Source organism: Diadema antillarum, unplaced genomic scaffold (genome assembly GCF_040938485.1).
Source record: "Diadema antillarum isolate AM-2024a unplaced genomic scaffold, OU_Dant_1.0 seq00000462_RagTag, whole genome shotgun sequence".
Classification (NCBI taxonomy): domain Eukaryota; kingdom Metazoa; phylum Echinodermata; class Echinoidea; order Diadematoida; family Diadematidae; genus Diadema; species Diadema antillarum.
The window spans coordinates 312,446-336,138 of record NW_027271433.1 but is presented as its reverse complement, the minus strand read 5'-3'; the positions used below and the strand labels follow the sequence as shown (position 1 = coordinate 336,138).

Below are 23,693 nucleotides of genomic sequence, written 5' to 3'. Positions count from 1 at the left end.
CCTCACGATCACGCGGCCCGGGTTCGAACCCGAGTTTGGACTGAGCAATGTTGTGTGTAAGCATACCGTCTCCTCTAGCAAGAGGCAAAACACTCTGTCCCTCGGATAGGACATAAAATGGAGGTCCCGTGTATGAGAGAGTAACAACTCATGCACATAAAAGATCCGGCTTCATTCATTCATCGCAAAGAGCAAGGTGTTTAACCCGGTGAAGTGGTCCCACCTCACATCCAACTGAACCCCATGGAAGACCAGCTTAACATAGCAGAATATGGGCTATCCAGCCATCTTCTCAGATGGAAATGAACAAACAAACAAACAAACAAACATGATGATAATAATAAAATGTTAATAGTGAACTCATATGAAGTGCTCATTCTACCTAGTAAAGATACTTGTGCTGTGGAAAACAGAAAATAAACAGAATATAATACATTTCAACATGGTATCATAGAACATATAATGAACATACAGAAAACAAAGCTAATATAAAATCAATGTAGATGCTATCATTATAAATCAATGATAAAACAGGCATGGTAATATCCTGATTCAAGGCCAAAAATGATACACCACGTAACGCTTCCAATAATCCTTGGGATACAGTGTCATTTTGACACTCACATTGGTCGGAATTCACTACAGGTAATCTAATTCTCATCAGTGGATTTTGCAAATTCTGACTGCATAAATGCATGTGACACATTGCATAATGGTACATCAAAATAAACCAATAACAAAAGCACGCTGATAAAACCATATTTGCAAGTTATCTCTATTTCACGCTACCCTTAGCTCCAGACTATTAAACCTTAAACCATGGGTTAGCGGAAAGTTCTAACTACCTTTGTAAATTTAGACTAATCAGTCTGTGATGCTACCACAGTCCAACAAACACACTTGATAGCATCCATATTGCATTGACAAAAGAGAAATAGAAACAGTTGCCTACATATGAAGCTAGATATATATGGAATTATAGCATTTCTGAAAGAATGTTTATGTAAATCAATAGTATTGTACAGAGTTGACTGTGTACTCAGTACTTGGTAGTTTCTCCCTCTGAAATACTTTTTCCTGCATGGATGGATCTGCAAGAAGGGCATTTGTGAATGTTTTGATTGATATTTTTTGTATAGTGGAAGGCAAGAGTACATTCTATTCAACAGTTGAATGGTTAAAAAATGAAGTTCCTTCTAATCTTTGGTAACATGACTGTAATAGGTGTAGCCCGGATGTCTGTATATTTCAGTCGCATGTTAAGATTAAGACTTAATGAAATGAGTTTAATGATTGATGAGCATAGTAACTGAGTTGATGATTAATTTCTGTATCATTTCAGGTGATTCCGCTAGCTCCAGTAGTCGGTCTTCGTCCACCACACGGGTGTCCCCTCGACTCTCCCCATCACCTTCCCACCGGGTCCCCCAGCTGCCTAGCACCCACTCATCCTCACCAACTCACAACTTGAACAGTGAGCTTTGTTTATCTGCTTTCCTTTTCTTACATGATTTTAACCCGTTGAAGACTAGTCTTGAATAATATACTTAGGCAAGTGTCTATGGGGAATGCGTGGTATAGTAAAATTAGCTCGCCTTCAATTGGTTATAATGTAGTGAGGCAATAAAAGCTGCAAACTGCACCAAACTTTGTATCTAAATCAGAAGCAATTGGAGAATGCAAACCTCTACCAAGGCCATAGTTCCTCCAGTGCCATAGATCTGGGCACACATTGTTCTAGATTCAATCCTAGATCTGGATCGTGATCCAGAACAGTAACAAAAATCAATCACTATGACAATGCAGTACAAACATGTATCTTATTTTATTCTCTTTCCAGCTTTTGCACTTTGTGATCAAACGTATTTGCCATTAGACTAATGACTTGCTGTTCCATATTGTTGGATACTGTAAAAGTGGATATTTTCGCGCGACTAATTTTTTCGCACTTGGCTGGGTAAGAGGAGTTTTGCATATTTTTAATTCCGCGTTATCAAGATATTTACTACACACTAAGAAAAAATGATTCATTCTTGCACCTTTTAAGGGTGCAAAGTGATGTCACACTGGTGGCTCCCTATGGGTGTTATCTTGCACCCTCGAGAAATGGGTGCAAAAGTGGTACCTTGCGCAAGGGTATAACCTTGCAACCTGTGGGTGCACCTTTGCACCGCCAAAGAAGGTGCAACATTGCACCCTTTATTGAGGGTGCGAAGTGGTTCCCTTGGGTGCATATTTCCACCCACACTAAGTGGTGCTAAGTTGCACCCTTTTCTTGAGGGTGCATCTTTCCACCCACACTAATTGGTGCTGAGATGCACCTTTCTTGAGGGTGCGATCTTTCTCCCTTTAATTTTCGGCGCAACTTTGCACCCTCTCTTGCCTCTACTTTTGGTGCAACTTTACACCTTTCGTGAGGGTGCAAAGAAGCACCCTAAGTTCCAAGATTGTAGCCTCTTTTGAGGGTGCGATTTTGTGCCATATATATAGGTATAATGTTGCACCTATGTGGTGCTTATTTGATCCATGACTGCAGCAAAATTGCTTCCTTAAAGGAGCCAGTCAGTGTCACTGTCTACGCCTTTAGAGGCGCAATGTTGCCCAGTATAACCTCAAGTGAACCTTGAGATTACTGGGCAATATTGCGTCTCTAGAGGAACAGGCAGTGACACTGATTGGCTCCTTTAAAGAAGCAATTTTGCAGCAGTTATGGATGAAATAAGCACCACATATTTGCAACATTATACCTATAAGGTAAATATACTTAATATACATAACAAGGTACAATTTGGTTACTTAACTACTTTAAATCTTGAATAGTGCGAACTAATGCAAGCCTGTTTGCTCAGTATATCAAACTTATGCTGTTGTTGCACTCTGCAAAGTAAATAAGATTGGTGTAATTTGGATCCTGTGAATCATGAAATGTGTGCGTGGAATTTGTGAGTTTTGAAATGTTAATGTAGAAGTTAACTTATAGCTGTGTTTGAATGACATACTAAAACCAAATATTTACCCAATTATCTTTCCAATGAGGTGAGCACTATCACTATCTATCAAACAAACCCTCTAAGCAAGAGCATTAATCTGCATGAAGGAAGAGGTAAAAATATGATATACATTTGTCTGGATACGTTTTATTCAAAACGTACTTGAATACGTACTTATTCACATAATCTATAAGAATAAGATATGCTTTTTGCCAGTACACAAAGCCTCAAAAAACAAAAGCATGCTACGTACATTTCTAAAGTATGCACCATATCTAAAAAAAAAAAAAAAAAAAAAATGTAAGAGGATTTAACAAGTTGTTTGTATGCATTCAAACGAATAGGTCTACATATTTCCATGCGTACAATATTCATGTAACAGTGACGTCATCATGAATCATCAAAAAGATATGTTTCCAGCATAGACATGAATTTATCTAAAATTTAAAACATGTCTTACAATTAGGAGTTTGTTTTATAATGACGATGCCAATTGTCTTAAAGTCCTTATCACGACATGTCTTGGTGTTCACACTTATTCAAATTATGATATTCTTGGCACTTAGATTACGACTACAATTCATTATGGTTTAGATACTTAACTGACATACGCATACCATATTCAGGTATACGGACATTTCGATGAAAACATCTAAATACAAGGTATAATTATAATATGAAAATCAAACTTGATACCAGCCCTTATGGGCTACCAATGGAGACTAGGCAGAATCGCAGTTATCATGGTTATGTATTCAGATTTTGTTTTGGGTGATCAATTCGAGTCCCTCGAGCTGAGATTCCGGAACTGCAATGAGCAAATCATCATAATGACTAACAAAGTGACTGAGAATAATACATGCACCAGTTTCTGTTTCGTTGTTCTATACATAGAAAGTTGTTACGTTTTCCAATCCTCTGTAGGCACACAGGGATTTGCAGATCACCTTTGGCTATAACGCCATGGTCGCGTGCAAAATGATTGCAGCTTATCTAACTTGTAGTTTCCGAATAGGGGACTACCGTGCTTATACATATTAATCGGATGATAGACCCCGTCAAAGAGTAAATTGCGGATATCGTATACCATTGTCAAATCCACTTTTTGTTCTGTACACAGTTTCACTGGACTCTTATGAACCACTTAAGCATTACCAAATCATGGAGTATAAGAATAATCTTAAGTCATTTCCTTGAAACGGCTATGAGCGGGAACAGTTTGGCATCATACATGACTAAATGCATGTATTATACAAGGTTTCAGGACACTTTGAACCATGTCCCCCCCCCCCCTCCCCCCCCCAAAAAAAAAACACACAAAACAAAACAAAGCAAAACAACAACAACGAGTGAAATGTTGTATACCCTAGGCCCATTAGTGTATGATCTTTGTCCTTTGAATACATTGCCCATATTTTTCAACGAATAGGCATCTGGATGCAACGTAGGTATATATAAAATGATTTTTTTTTAAGGAAAATACATTTAACCACTTCAGAAATAACTATGGAACAAATAGCATAATATTGACACGTTCCCTTATTCCTAAATGACGTGACAGAAAACTTTCCTCACCGAAATCATTCTGTCGTTATTCAAGTACAAGACATTGGTGATTATATACCTAGTTCGATTAAAAGTATACATGGAGTCATTGCAAAAGTATCTAATGAATAGCATGCTTCAGAACTACATCATTGTCATTTATTCTATGACGCTAATAATAAAGTAATTGTTCCGCCATACTGCCTGGCAGGTTGTAGTCCTTCTACGACGTTTGTTCAGCAAATAAGGCACAAAATAAAATTTTGCGAATTTTACACGCTGTTGCCAAAGTATCTAATCTTCTTTACCACTATTCTCAGACATAAGGTATGCTGATGCTGTATGAATTAGAAACGGAAGCTTCACAAATATTCACCATCTAACAAGGTAAAAGCGAAGTGAGGTCTTGCCCACATATCGAATTTGTGATTACACTGATTTTCAAATGTAAGCTCATTGACCTTTTGACTGTTGACGGAGTCGGACTTCACCAATATCAACACTTGACAGCCATCTTTAGATGTTCTGGGGAGTGAATTTGGTGGTCATATAGCTCAAAAGTGTGGAAAGTTACTAAAAGAACACCACAATACTATGTCGACAGTGCTTACAAGGTGAGATACAAAGAAAGAGCACGAAATGACATTGTAGAATTTGACAATGACCTACAATATTTGACCTTGAACGCTGGCACCCACAAGGTGGTAGAAGTAACTTCATCCAATCGTACATACATATGCAAAGTTTCATTTGGATACCTCAAACAGTACTTAAAGGGGAATGAAACCCAAATGTACCCGTGGATTGGAGCAATATCATAAGAACACATAAGTGAACATGGAAAATCGTATGATCCAGTGGAAGTTATGCATTTTTTAAAGTTTCAGTGTCACTTTCATGTATGGAAACGTATAGGCCTATGAAGAAAATATCAAGGGAATTCCATAAAATCTGATTCTAAATGAAAAGTACAAAATTGCCTCCACTTATTTGTCGTTGCCATAATGTTAAGGGTAATATTACCCCCACCCCCTTCTGGAAGAAGTAAATCAAGTGCTCCTTTTGTAATGCTAGAAACGTGAAACTATGCCTATTTTCTTTACATTTCTTTATATAATTTTCCATGGTTGACGTCAAAGACGTAGCTTTCTCATCTCGTAATGGCGGCACTGAAACTCTAAATATATGTGTATATATAGCTCTTCAACGGATTTTCCGATATTCCTCAATTTGTGACGATGTGTTCAACTGCTAAAGTAATCTCCCTGCATTAACTTGTCCACTTGTACTTTTCGTTTCATTTCCCTTCGTGATACAACGTTGCCATAATCGATAACAGACTGATGTACGAACGGAGGGACAAGCTGAACAACATCATTTCTCTGGTGACAATTCCTTGTAAAAGTATACACCATGAAAACTTTAGGCTGGTAAACTATATCAAGACAATTATTGAACAATATTGTTAATGAAATGCCGTAGGTTTTTCTTCGTGATAGTTGCCTGTTCAGATCAAGGCTTGCAATGTACTGCTGAAGTATGCATCGGGTGTTTCTGCCTTGTCTGGGATACTGAAAGCCACAGAGCACAGAAGGCCGGAAACATTGTAGCGAAGGAAGACACGATTGTATACAGGAATTCGGGCAGATTTCACAACCATCCAGCCAAATAGTGCGCAGCATTCACAGTGAAGATTGTGGGATTTAGTCCTGCCAGGTTCTGAAAGAGATTTTGGCATGAATAAATAATGACTGAATAAAATTTCGAAGGAAATAGGTCGTTTACACTATAGGCGGTTTTGTTGCTTACATAAACTAACAGGTTGCAACTATGATCATTGACCAGAAAATGGAAAATTAAATTGATTGCATAGATCTACTTCAGATTTCTAACGTCTTTTGCTGAAATAATGAGAAATGGTTTTGAAATAGCTGCGATATCCAAAACAGAGCAATAATAATATAATATAGGACTCACTTTTTATCACGATCGCTGCGTTTTATTTTGTTTTTTGGATGGCTCATACATTTCAAAACCAATTTTCATCAAATAATCTTTAGAATTCCTCTTAGAATGGCATACTCTCTATTATTTCATAAGTAGGTTCTTGGTATATCACAAAAAGTTAAAAGCCCAAATCCTCACCTCTACCAATACTATACCATCCCTTTAAGCTTTGATATTGGTTTCTAAACAAATCCGGTCGGATAGATTTATTTCAGCTCTTTGTCATATAAGTAAAACATGATAATGTTGCAAAGAAATATTCCTCTTATATTTCTAGTCACAAAGCAGATGGAATTCCCGTCTCCCATAAAAAAATAAAAGTGCAGCACTTACTTTGTCACAGACATACAGCATGTCCTCTCCAGGCAGACGGGGAATTAGGAGACAGCATGCCGACATCACTAAGTTAGAGCTGAAAAAAAAAGAATAAATGTGGAATAGCCTGAGTAAAGTCATGTTGAAAAGAAAAATCTGGCGAATTTGGACTGAGATGAAAATACACACCTTTTATGTAGGCCTGCATACGTTTATGACATAGGGCATATTCAAATATTCCCACATTTTTCCTGACCAACTCAAAGTCTTCATAACATAAAATAACAAAGTAAGACAACATCAAATTACATGCCAATTTAACATCAGTTTGCTGTATATTTTACACAGTTAGGAAAGGAGTAAGACTTATAGACCTCAGCCATTCAGCCGTTGCTGAGCTTGCCACAGATGATGGTCCGGGTGCTGGCCATGGCAATGGGTGTAATGATGCCCATTATGGTTGACACCTCTAATCCTGCTACCACACACACAAAAAAGAGAAAATATAGCCCCCTCTACTTATTCATAACATTGATTTGATTTACTTTGATAATACTGGTTACAGAAAAGAAGATTACCCCCCCCCCCCAAAAAAAAAAAAAAAATAATAATAATAAATAAAATAAAATAAAATAAAATAAACAATACATAAATAAATAAATGTAAAAAAAAAGAAAAAAATGAAGATTCTTGCGGGGTAGAGATGCTGCCTGTATGAGTTATACAATCCATCATGGAGTTTTCAGGAAAAAGTCCAAAAAAACTGAGAAGACGTAGAACGGAAAAGGCAAGAATGAATGATCGCAATGGTCCACTTGAGTAACATATCTCTCGATTATAGATGGTATCAAAAATTGCACTATAGTCTTATCAAATTTTCCGCAACCCACTAAACGTTGGCTACGTTATAGTAACCGATAAAACTGCGTTCATGTGTAATAAAAAATGTAATACGCTTTAATATAATATACTTCACGGATATCACATGCTGAAAATCTAGATGAATCAATAACTTGAAAATATACATGTATTACGGATTAATCCATTAATGAAACTTACATATTCTGTTGAGGAATCACTCTGTCCTTCAGAATTGCATATAAGTTTACGTGATCAGGAGAATGCGCGCAACTTCATCATATTGTATCTTGCTTGAATACCTGAAAAGGAAAATCAAGTGTCATGAGTTCAAGGCCACTGTTCATGCGTGTGTAATAATTTTGCAGAAGAGCTAACTTATGTAAATGTGACTACATAACTCACTCCATGGCAGCTTAATGTATAGTTCAATTCTTATGCACTGCCTTGCTGCATACAGGGTGAACTTAAGTCTACCACTAACACTACCTGACTACAGAGAATTATCCCAGCATAAAGATAAGCGTGCAATGTTTGCCATTATAAGTTTAGTTAATACACTAGTCTATTTATCCATAAGTTTATCAACAATTATTCATCAACTTATGCAGTTCCCTTCCTTTTATTCGTTATTAATCAAAATAGTGGTATGGCACGACGCGATGTATTACCCTTGGGGATGTGTGTTTGTGTGTGTGGGGGGGGGGGGGAGGTGGCGTAAAGGTTATGTTAAGGATACACTTCCTATAGGAATATCCGATTCTACGTTTTCTTAACTATTTTGTTTTGTTGTTGATCGGTAAATATAAAGAATTGGGATTATGTATGTGTTCACTGTATTGTGAGTATAAATTATGCTTGTATAATTGTGTATGTAGTGAAAATTGTACCATTTATAATGTGTACATGTACATGAATATATGTGAGTTTATGCATGTATGTAGATATTCCTATGTGCACGCCCATGTACCAACAAAAAGAATTTCCTAAATGAACAATAAATGAATCTGAAATCTGAAATCGGAATGCCATGACGTCTTTAGCAAGACATTTTATCGCTAAAGCTGCTCTAATTCCACAGAATGGTTACGAAACAAAACAAAATAGAACAGAAAACAGCACGCATAAAACTAGCCAGTTTTAACAGAATTCTAAAATGAACATTTTAATATTACTGCCTGCAAGCCTACATTATAAGACATGGCTATACAACCAAAAACATAACAGATACAAGAAATTTGATGAAGGGTAATATCGAGAGTAAGGCCTTGGTCGAGAACATTGTGGATATTTCAAATCATGCTTTACGATGATGTTTTAACTCACCATTTTCCACGTGGTAGGAATCTGCGGGGTCTTGATATTATGGAGTGGACAAAAATAATTTTGAAGTCAGAGTTGCAGTAAGCCGCTACGAAAAGCCTCAGAAGAGCTGATCTGCTATGGAAATGGAATTTGCGCTAGATGCTCAGCTCAAACACGCATGAACGAGCTGTACAATGAGCCATCTGGGAGTCAACTTATGTGCACATAAGTTTGCACGACTCAACAATTCATTGAATTCATTAATCATGTTCAAGAAAAGAATGAACATGCCCACACCAGGTGACCAAACTACTGGGTCCGTGAATTGACACTCTAGGAAACATCCATGTCATTATTTTGCATCGAATGTATTCTATGGATTAATAGGCGTTAAAAAAAAAATCCACTTTTGATTCTTAATAATTCAGTAACTATAGGCCTATATCAGATAACGCTATCATTGATATGGGAGATAGTTGTATAGTGTACAATTTCGTTGGAGGTGGTTTAAAACACAAATCAGTTTCATGAAATCCATGATTAATTTCACAGTTAGGTTACAGATTTTGCTCTATTTCCAACCCTCTGTACAAAATTTTCACTTTGCACAGGGGTCAATGGGTGTGTATGGGAGTATGTGGTTAACACCCTGACAATGGTGTTGAACAATAGCCAGGGTTTTAATGCTTTATTATTTATTCATGAGAAATTCCACTATCACAGCTAGTCTTTATTCATTCGAAAATGTGGTGTTTGCAAGCATACGGAAACATGTGCTTACATTTTTCATGTGCATGCACTTTACCCTTAGGCTTTACCGTGCATGAATCCATGAAAAAAAAGGGGAAAAAATCAACCCTTACAAATAAATTGTGTAGTTTGCACCCTTATATATCCGCGAGTTTGCTCTCTAAATGATTTTAGTTTATCATTTCCTTTACGTTCACTTAATAAAATATGCATACATAAAATGTGACAATGGTATGAATAAAATGACAATGTGACAAACAAACAAACAAAGCAAACAAACAGCAAAAGATATCAAGTGAAGGGGTGAGTGAGAAGGCAATTGGCCTTATTCAAAACTAATCCCGGAAAAGTAAATACATTGTATATACAGAGAAAAACATTGGCACACACACACACACAAACACACACACACTCACACATACACACACATGCATACACAGACAAAAACATGGACCAGCGCATATTAGCAATACACAAGATGTCATTTTCACAAACACACCCTATCTTGCTAGTCTCTTATAAATTCGTAAAATGATATTGGTAACTTCCAGAAAACCTTTCAAGTAAAATACGTTTTAAAGCTTCCTTAAAACTTTGTACCGTTTTCTTACATTTCACATCAGAGTGGATGGAATTCCAGATTTGAGAGCCTTGAAAAAATATTGACTTTTTTTTTTCTATCCCGAGATCGAGTCGAAACGAAAATCTTTAGCGTGTAGTAGGGTTTGATTCCATCATCGCACAGTAAGCATGCAGGGAATGCTGTGACATATTCCATTTCGATTGGTCAATACCAGACGAGCAGTCAAGTATTCTTCGTTAGCTTGTTCGCAGACCCTTCCATCAAAGACTCAACTTCATTTAAAAATGCTCCGATGAATGATTATGAAATTATGGGAGAACATCAAGTTTTATGATGTCTTTAAAAAAACATGTACATAGTAGCACCACGACGGTATGCAATATTGTATTCAAGTGTCGATCAACACCATATGGGTCTTTCTTTGAGACTTGTTATGGGCTCAATATTGCACCTTAGCAAGAATGAACCACAAACAGGAAGATATGTCTTTGTAATGGTAATTACGTTTCGACATCCCAACCAATAAGAGATAGGTTAGGAGAATGTTAAAGACACGGGGATACACGAATAAAAATTGCTCAAAAAAAAAATGAAATAAAGCGAACATTATTCTAATAGGCATGCCTGGGCAGTAATCTGATGTTTCTATTGATAGAGAATTCTATTTGAAGATTCATATCAGTTTGCTTTGTCAGAATCATGAGGAAAAGTGATAAAATAAACCGGCTATCCAGGGTACAGTTTAAACACTTTCACATGAAACAGCTCTGATTAACACTTTTGCACAATAATATTTCTGTTCAGAATTGACTTTTGTTTTATATGTTTTTATCTTAAAGTATAGGATTTCATTTGAAGCAAAATATAGCCAAAATTACGTAAACGTCCACAATGAATCTTCAGATTGCTCAGTGAGACGGCGGCATCGAATCCCGATCAGCGAAGGCACAAATGCACCTGTGGAATTGTTTTGTACAGCAATAGAAATCTGACGACTATTTGAATAATTACATCCAGTTGGAACTTCATCTGTTAAACCTCCTAGGTTATGTGTACAATGTGATTGGTTAATACCAGACAAGCAATCAGGTATTCTACTTTTGTTTTTTTAGTAGACCCCTTTCATCATGGACTCAACTTAATTTGAAAATATACTCTCGATGAATGATTATAGAATATGAAAGAAATTTAAGTTTCCTGATATCAAAAAATATATGTTCATAATATCAGCACAAGGATATGTAATATTGCATTTTAGTGCCGAGCAACACCATAGGATGGCCTTTGTTTTGAGACTAGTTTGGGGCGTAATATTGCACCGTCAATGACCGTGGCAAGATCGAACCCAAAATGAACCATATAAGAAGCAAAGTTCCACCATTTTCTCAAATCGTGTAGTTTGCACCCATTTTCGCGACTTCGAACCCTTCTAGCTCCCTTATTGAACCTTTTTTTCTTAGTGTGTACAGGAACATATGACAAGCAAAAATATTTGCGTGCTTTTATTTTTGCGCTAGTTTCTAATTGCTTGAAATGCGTGAAAATTTCAACACCGCAAAAATTTCCACTTTTACAGTATGCTACCTTATTGTTAACCAGTTGAACACTTGTCCTGAGTATACTCGGGCAGGTGTCTATAGGATGTGTGTTCTAACAAAATACGCCCACCCTCAACAAGTTAAAGACAAATATCTTATGTAGGCCCAAATTGTAGGCACATTGCAAGTGAAATTCTGAATACATGTTGTTTAGTAACTGAGCCAATAGCGCAAATGGTAGATTGTTCATATGAAATAGGGATGGTCTTGATTTCTGATATTTGCAGAAAGTCGTTTTGTTACTTCATGATCAATTATTCTCTGTCATTATTTTCTCTTGCTGATTTCATTCTATTTTATATCATTTTTGTTTGGTTACATTCAGCAGAATTTTGTGTGTGATTTAAAAGATTCGATATCACGTTTTTATCCTCCTAGAATTGATACCATGTTTTTATCCTTCTAAGTTTGATACCACATATTCATCCTCCTAGATTTGGTACCACATTCTTATCCTCCTAGATTTGACCCAAGTTTTCATCCTCCTAGATTTGATACCACATTTTTATCCTCCTATGTCTGATGCCACATTTTTATCCTCCTGGATTTGATACCCCATTTTTATCCTCCTACAATTGATACAACATTTTTATCCTCCTAGATACCACATTTTTATCCTCCTAGATTTGATACCATATTTTTATCTTCTTAGATTTGATACCATGTTTTTATCATTCTAGACTTGGTACCACATTTTTATCATCCTAGACTTGGTACCACATTTTTATCCTCCTAGAATTGATACCACATTTTTATCCCATTAGATTTGATACCACATTTTTATCCTCTTAGATTTGATACCAAATTTTTTATCCTCCTAGAATTGATACCACATTTTTATCCTCCTAGATACCACATTTTTATCCTCCTAGATTTGATACCCCATTTTCTTCTTAGATTTGATACCATGTTTTTATCATCCTAGACTTGGTACCACATTTTTATCCTCCTAGAATTGATACCACATTTTTATCCTATTAGATTTGATACTATAGTTTTATCCTCCTAGATTTGATACTACATTTTTTATTCTCCTAGAATTGATACCACATTTTTATCCTCCTTGATTTGACACCCCATTTTAATCTTCTAGGATTTGATACCATGTTTTTATCATCCTAGACTTGGTACCACATTTTTATCCTATTAGATCTGATACCACATTTTTATCTTTTTAGATTTGATACCACACTTTTATCCTCCTAGATTTGATACCCCACTTTCATCTTCTTAGATGTGATACCATGTTTTTATCATCCTAGAATTGGTACCACGTTTTTATCCTCCTAGAATTGATACCACATTATTATCCCCCTATGTTTGATGCCACATTTTTATCCTCCTAGATTTGATGCCACATTTTTATCCTCCCAGATTTGATACCACATTTTTTATCCTCCTAGAATTGATACCACATTCTTATCCTCCTAGATACCACATTTTCATCCTCCTAGATTTGATACCCCATTTTCATCTTCTTAGATTTGATACCATGTTTTTATCATCCTAGACTTGGTACCACATTTTTATCCTCCTAGAATTGATACCACATTTTTATCCTATTAGATTTGATACCACATTTTTATCCACCTAGATTTGATACCACATTTTTTATAATCCTAGATATGATACCACATTTTTTATCCTCCTAGATACCACATTTTCATCCTCCTAGATTTGATACCACATTTTTATCCTATTAGATCTGATACCACATTTTTATCTTCCTAGATTTGATACCACATTTTTATCTTCCTAGATTTGATACCCCACTTTCATCTTCTTAGATTTGATACCATGTTTTTATCATCTAACAGTTGGTACCACATTTTATCCTCCTAGAATTGATACCACATTTTTATCCTATTAGATTTGATACCACATTTTTATCCTCCTAGATTTGATACATCTTTATCCTACTATGTTTGATGCCACATTTTTATCCTCCTGGATTTGATACCCCATTTTTATCCTCCTAGAATTGATACCACATTTTTATCCTCCTAGAATTGATACCACATTTTTATCCTATTAGATTTGATACCACATTTTTATCCTCCTAGATTTGATACCCCATTTTAATCTTCTTAGATTTGATACCATGTTTTTATCATCCTAGAATTGGTACCACGTTTTTATCCTCCTAGAATTGATACCACATTTTTATCCTATTAGATTTGATACCATATTTTTATCCTCCTAGATTTGATACCACATTTTTTTATCCTCCTAGATTTGATACCCCATCTTAATCTTCTTAGATTTGATACCATGTTTTTATCATCCTAGACTTGGTACCAAATTTTTATCCTCCTAGAATTGATACCACATTTTTATCCTATTAGATCTGATACCACATTTTCATCTTCCTAGATTTGATACTGCATTCTTATCCTCCTAGATTTGATACCCCACTTTCATCTTCTTAGATTTGATACCATGTTTTTATCATCCTAGAATTGGTACCACGTTTTTATCCTCCTAGAATTGATACCACATTTTTATCCTATGAGATTTGATACCACATTTTTATCCTCCTAGATTTGATACATCTTTATCCTCCTATGTTTGATGCCACATTTTTATCCTCCTTGATTTGATACCCCATTTTTATCCTCCTAGAATTGATACATTTTCATCCTAGATTTGATACCACATTTTATCCTCCTGGAATTGATACCATGTTTTTATCCTCTTAGATTTCCTGTCTCTGATGTGTCTTGGGAGCACTGTGCTAAAGATCAAGAGGCAGGGGAAGGCATCATCCAAGATGCTGTACCTTGACAACAGCAGGACCTACATCCGATGGAAACCTTCCAAGAAAGGTCACAAGGCCAGAGGTGAGGGGTCATAAAATCAATGCATATTTGTCTGCTTTTCCATTGATTTGTATCAAAATGCAAAATGTTGCTAAGTGCTTATTCAGCCTTTGTTTAACCCAACAAGACTTGCGTTAAATTTGATCATCTTAATTGTCCTCATCAAATTGTCTGTATTTAACTGCATATCCTATTTCATATTTGACATTGATAAAATGAAACTGTCAATTTCCTGAGTTGATCAGAAAAACAAAGTGTGTTGGCAATTCAAGAAGCAATTGTGGATTAGTGATTTAGAGGCTTTGATAATTCTTCAACTGAAAGAAATTGGTCCTGTATGACAAAAATAGAGCTCAAATAAGAGAGGAATGTCTATTCTACCTTTTGAAATACCTATGATGAATATTGATTAAGGAAAACGAAATTCAAAAAGCTGCACAGCACAAGCAATAGAAATATGGTTACTGGATTTCGATAGGTAAAAGGTGATTCTAATTTCAGATGGCCAGGAATCTCATACACTGGTGATGACACCAAGGTTACAACCTCCAATGAGTACAAGATTGTGCAAATGAAATCTTAAAGGGTTACATAATCCATGCTTAAGACATATTATAAGATATATGAAAAGCAATTCCATAGCTTCTAGAACATAGCTATGGAAGAATCACTATAGATGTTCACAAACAGTGATATGTGCATCTTGTAAACCTGTCATTCACATGCAGCAATATATACATGGATGTAAAATTTATCTTTTTGGCAGTGAACATAAATAGTATACGAGAGATCCGCGAGGGTGCCCACACCGACACTTTTAAGCGGCACCTTGCCAGCACCGGCCACCAGCCGGCGCACTGTTTCTCGGTGATCCATGGTACCAGCTGGGAGTCCCTGGACATTGTGGCCAGCTCTCTGGAGGAGGCCCAGTCCTGGATCCGGGGCCTCAGGCATCTCCTGGAGCGTGCCCAGGAGGAGACGGAAAAGAGCGACCAGCTGCGGGATTCATATCCTTTTAAAAAATTTCATCCTTTTTTGTGTTCTTTCTGTCTTTTCTTTTTGAGGGGAGGGGTACATGGCCCTCATCTAATAAAGCTTCAGGATCTATATACTTTTCAAAGAGTTCATCCTTTTGTATTTTTTTTTGTATTTTTTTTGGGGGGGGGGATTTGGGGTTGTCACTCATATAGTAAACTGCTACTTATGTCAATGAGTTGTAGTGCAGGTTCTTTGAAAGTTTTCATTAACAGGTAATTCATCGCTTCATGAGCAAATCTGTTATACCTCCTACATAGAGCAATTTGTTTAATGGCTATGTGATTTTATCAGTCTTTCACACCCCCATTCCACAGAGATTTTGTCTCATCGTTCACTCATCAGGGGCAAAGTTTGTTGCTTCCGGCCACACACTGAAGTGTATTGAATCACAGTCTGATGAGTCTGACTTGTGTAAGCCGACTATCAGGTCAGTGTGAGACATGTTGCTCATGATCCTTGTCAGACAATCTTGCCTCACTGGGCCTCCGACAAGTCTGACACTGACCTGATAGTTGGCCAACACAAGTCGGATTCATCAGAATGCGATCTGATACACTTCGGTTGGTGGCCGGAAGCAGAAATAAACTTCCGACGAGAGACTGATGAGAAAAATATCCCTGTCATATCTCACTGCATGTATCAACAGATACATCACAAAGTGTACACAGATGGGTTTGGTGACAGAGGATTATGTGTATTGTATAAGCTGTTATTTTCGTGAGGTTTTAATTCTCGCAAATTTCGCAAATCACAATTGGACCGCGAATTTGATAACACACGAAAATGTAACCATGCGCTAACATGATAGAGCGCTTATAAAGGCCTCTGTGTCAATTCGCGAAAACAACATCTTGCAAAAATGTCACTGACTTTCTCATTCGCGAAAATATCTGTACACGAAAATAACAGCGTATACAGTATGATGAGTGATCTGCTGCCCGACAGTATGTCAGTCAATAACCAGTATCTGTTCCATTTCCTGTATGTACTGTAAATTGTGGTGATAAAGCACATTTTTTTGCTCTTAATCATTATCATTAAGACATTGATTGTTTTGAAGTCAACAGTTTCTGCCTTTTTGTCAGTGATGATCTCATTGCTACTGGCACAGATGTTTTGACACTTACTTTTAATGATTGAAATTATCTAATCCTTGTAATCAACACTATTGTGTCATCATGGCCTTCCTGTAAGACTATAAAGCCCATTTGCTTCACCCGAGTGGACTTGCTTATTTCCGACTACATCAAGCTTTTAATGATTACACAATGCTGATGAAAAAGTTTGGCAAGTTATTAAAGTTAAATGTTTAAGGACACAAAAGATTAATTTGTACTAGAACTATGTTCTTGAGGTTTGTATTTTCTTCAGTTTTTCTCCCTCTTACAAATTTCATTTGTAAGATTGTAATTGCTGATCCGCCATCTAATGCTTTCCAGGCAGCGACACTACCACCAGGCTATCCCTGGCTGCCGGCAGTGACACAATGACACGTGGTTTCTTTTTTCCGACGTGTTTGCTAAATTACAGATCAGCTATAAGCGATTGGTGACCTCAGCCTTCACCCCTCTACTTAATATTCTCTTGTATTAACCATGTTCTTCTTTCTAATCCCAAATAGGGTATGTACACAACTATGCTAATTTTAGCTACCTGTCAAAACCTGTTCTGAGTTTCCTGGGCATGTCTCACAGAGGTACTGATCATTTACATTTCTGACCAATCTCTTGACTCGTCAAATATGTTTGACCATTTTAATGAAATTATCTTTCATCCTTTATGAAAATATGTGCTCTGTAGAATCAGTGCATAGATATCACCTGGTCTGAATGTCAGAGATGAAGTGAATTCTTCTATAAGGCATTTGAAAGTTTGTAACCGTATCTCCTGACCATTCTCAGTGTATAGTTGGTGGCCGTCCCCCATATAGCCTGGGTGTCCCATCATTGAGTGACCGTCATATGTATACAGAAAGTGAAATGCTGCCCTCAAAGGGCGATCTGATGACTGATTAATGGAGACGAGTTTGTAGATGGGAGATCCATCATCCCGAATACATCCAGCAAGGAGTGATTTACAACCTAGTAGTAAAGTTTGCCATCACCAACCAGTGACCGTGTTACATAAAATGTCAATACCAACTTAAGATGATGGTAGCAAAAGGGTTAAGTGAAGTTTGGCAAATTATATTCTTCGTGATTCATCACTACCATGCTGTGTCCTTATTACATAAAATGTCAATACCAAATTAAGATGCTGGTAGCAAAAGGATTGAATAAAGTTTGCCAAGGTATATTCTTGGGGGATGGTTCAATTGCATTGATCTAGGATGCACTCAGGGGTATATGTATTGTGTGTCAGCTTTGATTTCTTGAACATAATTGAAATTGGGGGAAAATTTAGCAGAAATGTAACGATGCTTGCACACAAAATGTCATTCCTCCCTCCGGTCTTTGAAATTAATCTGATACTCTTTGTCTTTTCTAGTCTCAGTCTTTAGTCTTCGTCATCTCTTTTTCTGTAACGTACCCATTCCTTCACCTGTCATTTTCAATAGGTAGGCCTACATTGAGATCAGTCAGAAGTGCATAGCCTATGAGGATCTGTCTTTTATTTGTGGTACTTATTATATTTCTGTCACTATCATTCTTAACTCCCCCCATATATCTTTCTATCGCTTCATTTTTTTTTTCTCTCTCTCTCTCTCTCATTCTGTCACATATATGTTCTCAATATCTCTCACCCACTCTCTTCCTCTCTCTTTCCATGGTCAAGTTACATCTATTCCTCATCTCCTTCCTCCTCCCTCTATCTCCCCTGATCTATCTCTCTCCTAGGCCTCATGTATCAAATGATCAAGCTATTCTCACGTACCGATCATTGATTTTTTTTAGCGATGTTTGTCGACTCAAGGCTACATATGAGCTGTAGAACATGTACAAAATTATCGCACTCATGCTGTTTGAGGTACAAACATGCACAGTGTGTGCTGTAAGCACTCTCGATTCTTATTGATTTGCTTCCACCAGGGAAATGGAAATCGTTGGAAAGGACAGAGAAAGGTGTTTGCGATAAACCTGCCCAGAAATTTAATGTTGTTATCCAGTCCAGCACCCTTTGGCCAAGAAAGCCTGAAGATGTGGTTAATGTACAATAGATATTTATCATATTATGCATAGCAGATTGATAGATAAGGACATAGATATATGTATATAGTTCATAATTCTACTTAAAATCAAATCACTTCTGCTTATAGAAAATTCAACTTATGCAAGATGATAAACAAAAGAAATATAGGAATATGAATTTGAAAAGATGCTGGACATCAACTTTGACTTATGCATGGTCTACTCTTGATATGAATATAGATAAAGATCTAGTTCTAGATATATTTATAAAGATATAAATGTATATGTACAAAGGATGTAATGAAGCCATTTGTGGGGTGATCCACGTGAGGCAGTGACAGGTTTATGAATTTATTTCAAAATGAGTGAGGTTCATTACCACTGCCAGGACTCTATTGTCTTGTGAGTGTTATCTGTTTTATCAAATTATTACATGAATCCCTGTCATTCTATGACATATTCACCTTATTGTGAAAAAGGGCTTGTCATAACCGATCAAAACACAATATAATAGCTAATATCTGTATGAGATATCTACTGGAAGGTCTAGTAAGCTTTGTAGTGGTTTGGCTGTAGAGATATTCCTGAACGTGCATTTCTCCATTAACTCTTTCTATACCAAAGAATATCCTTGCCTTCTATGCCAACAGTGTACATTTTGCGACTTTTCCAAACTTGAGACATCTGGAAAAATACTGCCCAACTCTGAAGCAGCACTTCCTGTTGCTCCGGCCAGGATAAATTTGTAAATCCTTTGAAGTGCCGCTAGAATTATTGCAAACATGCTTATCTAGCAGACCAAGATGTTTACGCTTTCTCCCGAGTTGAGAGGCTTTTTGCTCCCTTGTGATGGGAAAGCCACACATACCCTCATGTCAACCCTAATGAGAATTAATGCATCAATACTTAAGTGCAAGGATGAGTAAGACTTTACATAACCTTGATGAGATGCTCGACTTTTGCACAGAGGAGGCCCCTACCCCCAAGAGCTATGAGACTTGAGTGTATTAACCCGTTGAGGACAAGTTGATTGTGCCTCAACACGCATTTCCCATAGCTACCTACCCAAGTATACTCGGGACTAGTCTTCAACAGGTTAAAACACAATCTCTGTGGGAAGACAATGTTCTTTGTGGTAGCAATATCTTGCAATGCAGTATCTGCGCTATTCTAATCTAACTACCTCATGGAATCAACACACACACACACACACACACACACACACACACACACACTCATACTCATTCTCAGATAGATTTATAACATAGCTATCTGCTTGCATAGATATACCCACTTGTAACAAACACCCCAGCCTTAATTTGTAACGAGGAGTGATGAAGTTGTTGTTATAAGTAGTGTTGAGAACAACTTTTCAAACAGGTAAAATTACAAAGTGACATAGTGAAAGTAGTAGACCTAGACTGAGTATATTCTACTTGCAATGTGGCTTCAATAAAAAAAGCTTGTCAAATGCTTCTTTAAAGTTAAAGAAATCCTCACCACAAGATTGAGTAATCATTTATAAAATTATAAGGTATACTAGCAGCACCCGTGGAAATCCACGGGTCTGAGGGGTTTTATTTTTTTTTTTCTCATAATACGATTTTGCACATTTTTATTGAAGAAATAAAAAGAAAAGTCTTCTCATTCTTTCGTTAATTGTGCTGTCTTCTAAATGACCACCCTTCCCAGAAATTGTATAATACATTTTTGTAGTATATGCCAGGCGATCCGGTCCATTGGTAGGGATCATTCCCGCCACTACTTGCTTTTATTATAGAACTTGAGTTTCGAGGGGTTGTTTGCACCCGTTGAAGTCCAACAGTTGTCTTGTTGCCCCTCACCCCTCCCCCCCCCCCTCACGCACACACACATTTCCACCTCCGCAGGGCAAAAAACAAAAACATTCAGGGAAAAATTACCAAAAACGCAAAATGAGATTCCCCGCGAAAGTTCTGCCCACAGGTTGTTCCCGTCGAAACGGGAAGATATTAACACTATGACTTTGATTACCCCCTGCTCTTGCATCCACGCGGGCACCCGCGGGAATCCACGGCTGGTCTCAAGGCCTCGGTTTTGTTTTGTGTTTTTTTTTTCATGTTTCTTTTCCCCACGTTATGAGAGAAAAATAAGATATTTTCGTCTTCATAATTTTGCTCCCTCCTTGTTGTTTTTAATCACCAAAACTTGGCTTGATATATCATATTAATATAGAACTACATCTGCTTCAGATTGTACGTTATCATAATTAAGATAAGGCCTACAATTATTGCTCCTATTATTGTTATTATTATATCATTATTATCATTATCCTTATCATTATTATTATTATTATTATTATCATTATCATTGTTATTCTTTGGGGAGGGGGAGATCATAGTCATCAGGTTTAATGGGCACCCGTGGGAGTAGGTTCTCACGACCTCGTATTTTTTTTTCTTTAATATTTTTCCCATGTTATGGAAGAAAGAAGAATATATACATCACTGCATTCGTCTTCATTTGCTCCCCCTTTTTTTGTCACCAAAACTTGGTCTGATAGACCATAGAACCACACATTCTATTTCCACTTGCAATTTTAAAAATAGGCGGTCGGCAAAGCGAGGTTTTCCTCTACGTCCGCTCATCTTATGAATATGTATGATTACAGCAGCTCTGCAGTAAACGAATGGACACAGCTGCACGTGTAATCTGATATGTAAGGGTACGATCGGCAAATATATTTAGCCGCGTCCTTAACAGTCTGCGTACAATGACACCGGACTTGAGAGCAAACGGCGAGCAAACTCAATGACGTACCTGAGCTGCATATAGTATTCTGCAGTTGTGCAAAATACAATTACATAACCAACGTTCGTTGTTTTCATTTGGGGCGCCAATAATGGCGAACTGTACGTAAATGCCCTTGTAGTCCATATCACGCACACACAGATTCGTGTAACCATCGTCAATACATTCAGTACACGTAACAGGCGGAGGCAAAGGTACATCACAGAAATATATACACACAGTGTAGAGTGTGTATAGAGTTCTGCGAGGTATAGTAGTACATTGTGTGTGTGCGTGCGCGTCCGCCGGAAGATGTCAGAGATTTCGCTGTGCACCATCATCTTTAGTATCCCCCAGTGTCTCTGCAAGTTAAAAGATGGAAGATCGAGAAAGCAGGAGGCCAGCGCAGGTTCCGTGAATATTGAAACGCTCGGCTCTTTCGTCACGCACAAAAATGCATTATGCATATAGCTAATTAATTTTTCTTTTTCGTCCTCGACGGAGAGGGGACGAAACCCACGCCATTCGATGTAGGATACTCTCCTGCGGCCGACGGCACCGGTCGCAACTGCCCGGAGCCGACGGCTCGGGAGGAGATAGAGAAACCAGCAACGCCGAAATAAAACAGGAAATACATAAGGCCGCGACAACAACAACAACTTCGAGTATTATAGTATAGGAAGACTGTATTTTCCATCAGTAGGTAAATCAAACTTTTGATGAAATGCTATTCCCATCCTAAGCTGCAAAGTAGTGGCAGATATGAACATCCAAAAGACCATTAGTATCTCTTTTTCTGTTTAATGACATCAGTTTTCAATGATGATTTCTAAGCAGTGGCAGTGTCCTCTTATTTAGCTGGCATATCTGTAAAGTTATTGGCTCACTGTGATGATGTTAATGATTTTCTGCCCACATGTTTGTTGTATAAGGCACCTGTAGTAATTATTGTTTGAAACTCCGTCATTTCACGAAGATCTATCCACAGCGGAAGATGGAAGTTTACTTTGGCTTGGCGTAAGAGCAGTTGTAGAGCAACCTTTTCATCAGTGGTGTGTTGAGCAATGAGAGCATTTATTGAGGAAATTCTCCATCTTTCCCCTTTCCTGTCAATTTTTCCATCTCTCATTTTCTGTCAGGTTCTCAGATTCTCACCTGGGCATTCCCTTTGCGATGGTGGATTTCAGATAGTGATGCAAATGGCATTAAAAAAGCTTGAGTCATCATCGTTGTCTATGGTAGCCTCCCCCCTCCCCCTCCCCCTCCCCGTTCATCAGCCCTCCTCAGGTATTTTTGCTTAAGAGAGATGTGCTTGCAAACCAAATGAATCACTGAATCTGTTGCCATCGTGGCTCCATATTTTTTTAGCACTTATCTTCATAAGATCTTAAAGTTTCATGTGCCGTCCATCGTTCCATAAAACCTGCCGATGAAATGTTGTGGAAGTCAACGGGAAGAGACTCAAATGTGTGTGTTTGTGCCTTTTTTTCTTTTCCTTCTAAGATATAGCATTACATGTTCATAGTAAAGAAAAGAAAAGAGAAATAAAGAAGCAATGAAGTGTAAAGCTGTTCCACCTGTCAGGAGCGCATCTTGTCAGATCGCCATGGCAACCACACATCTTCCTGTGAAGGATTGTAATTTCATCCCATCCCTCGCCACTATTCTTGTGGACAATCAGTAATTGACAGGTACTTAAGTAAGAGGAGTCATTGAATTCATTGGTGTCAGTTTCGCAGCCATTGATAGAGATCCTTCTGGAAGGCTCGACAGGCTTTTGTGTGAGAATGGTGTGAAGGGATGTAATATTAGAGACATCCGCCGAGAATTCTGTGAATAGCATCGCTCATTGATCTTTGGAACAAATGAAATATGGAAAGAGATTGCGTGATGAGGCAGAGTGGCATTGTGATGATTTGTGTTAGATTGTGAAATCTAGTCTGTACTAGTCTCTCTCTCTTTCTCTCTCTCTCTCTCTATTTCACTCT

At 37.4% G+C, this 23,693-nt stretch overlaps 1 protein-coding gene across 1 annotated transcript in view; it reads left to right on the top strand.

Moving 5' to 3' along the window:
- LOC139733173 (uncharacterized) overlaps positions 1-23,693 on the top strand; it is a 63,064-nt gene that overhangs the window by 4,318 nt on the left and 35,053 nt on the right. The window contains exons 3-5 of the mRNA XM_071644015.1: positions 1,343-1,474; positions 14,651-14,791; positions 15,537-15,777. Of these exons, the coding sequence (XP_071500116.1) occupies positions 1,343-1,474; positions 14,651-14,791; positions 15,537-15,777 (514 nt within the window). The remainder of the gene's footprint in view (positions 1-1,342; positions 1,475-14,650; positions 14,792-15,536; positions 15,778-23,693) is intronic.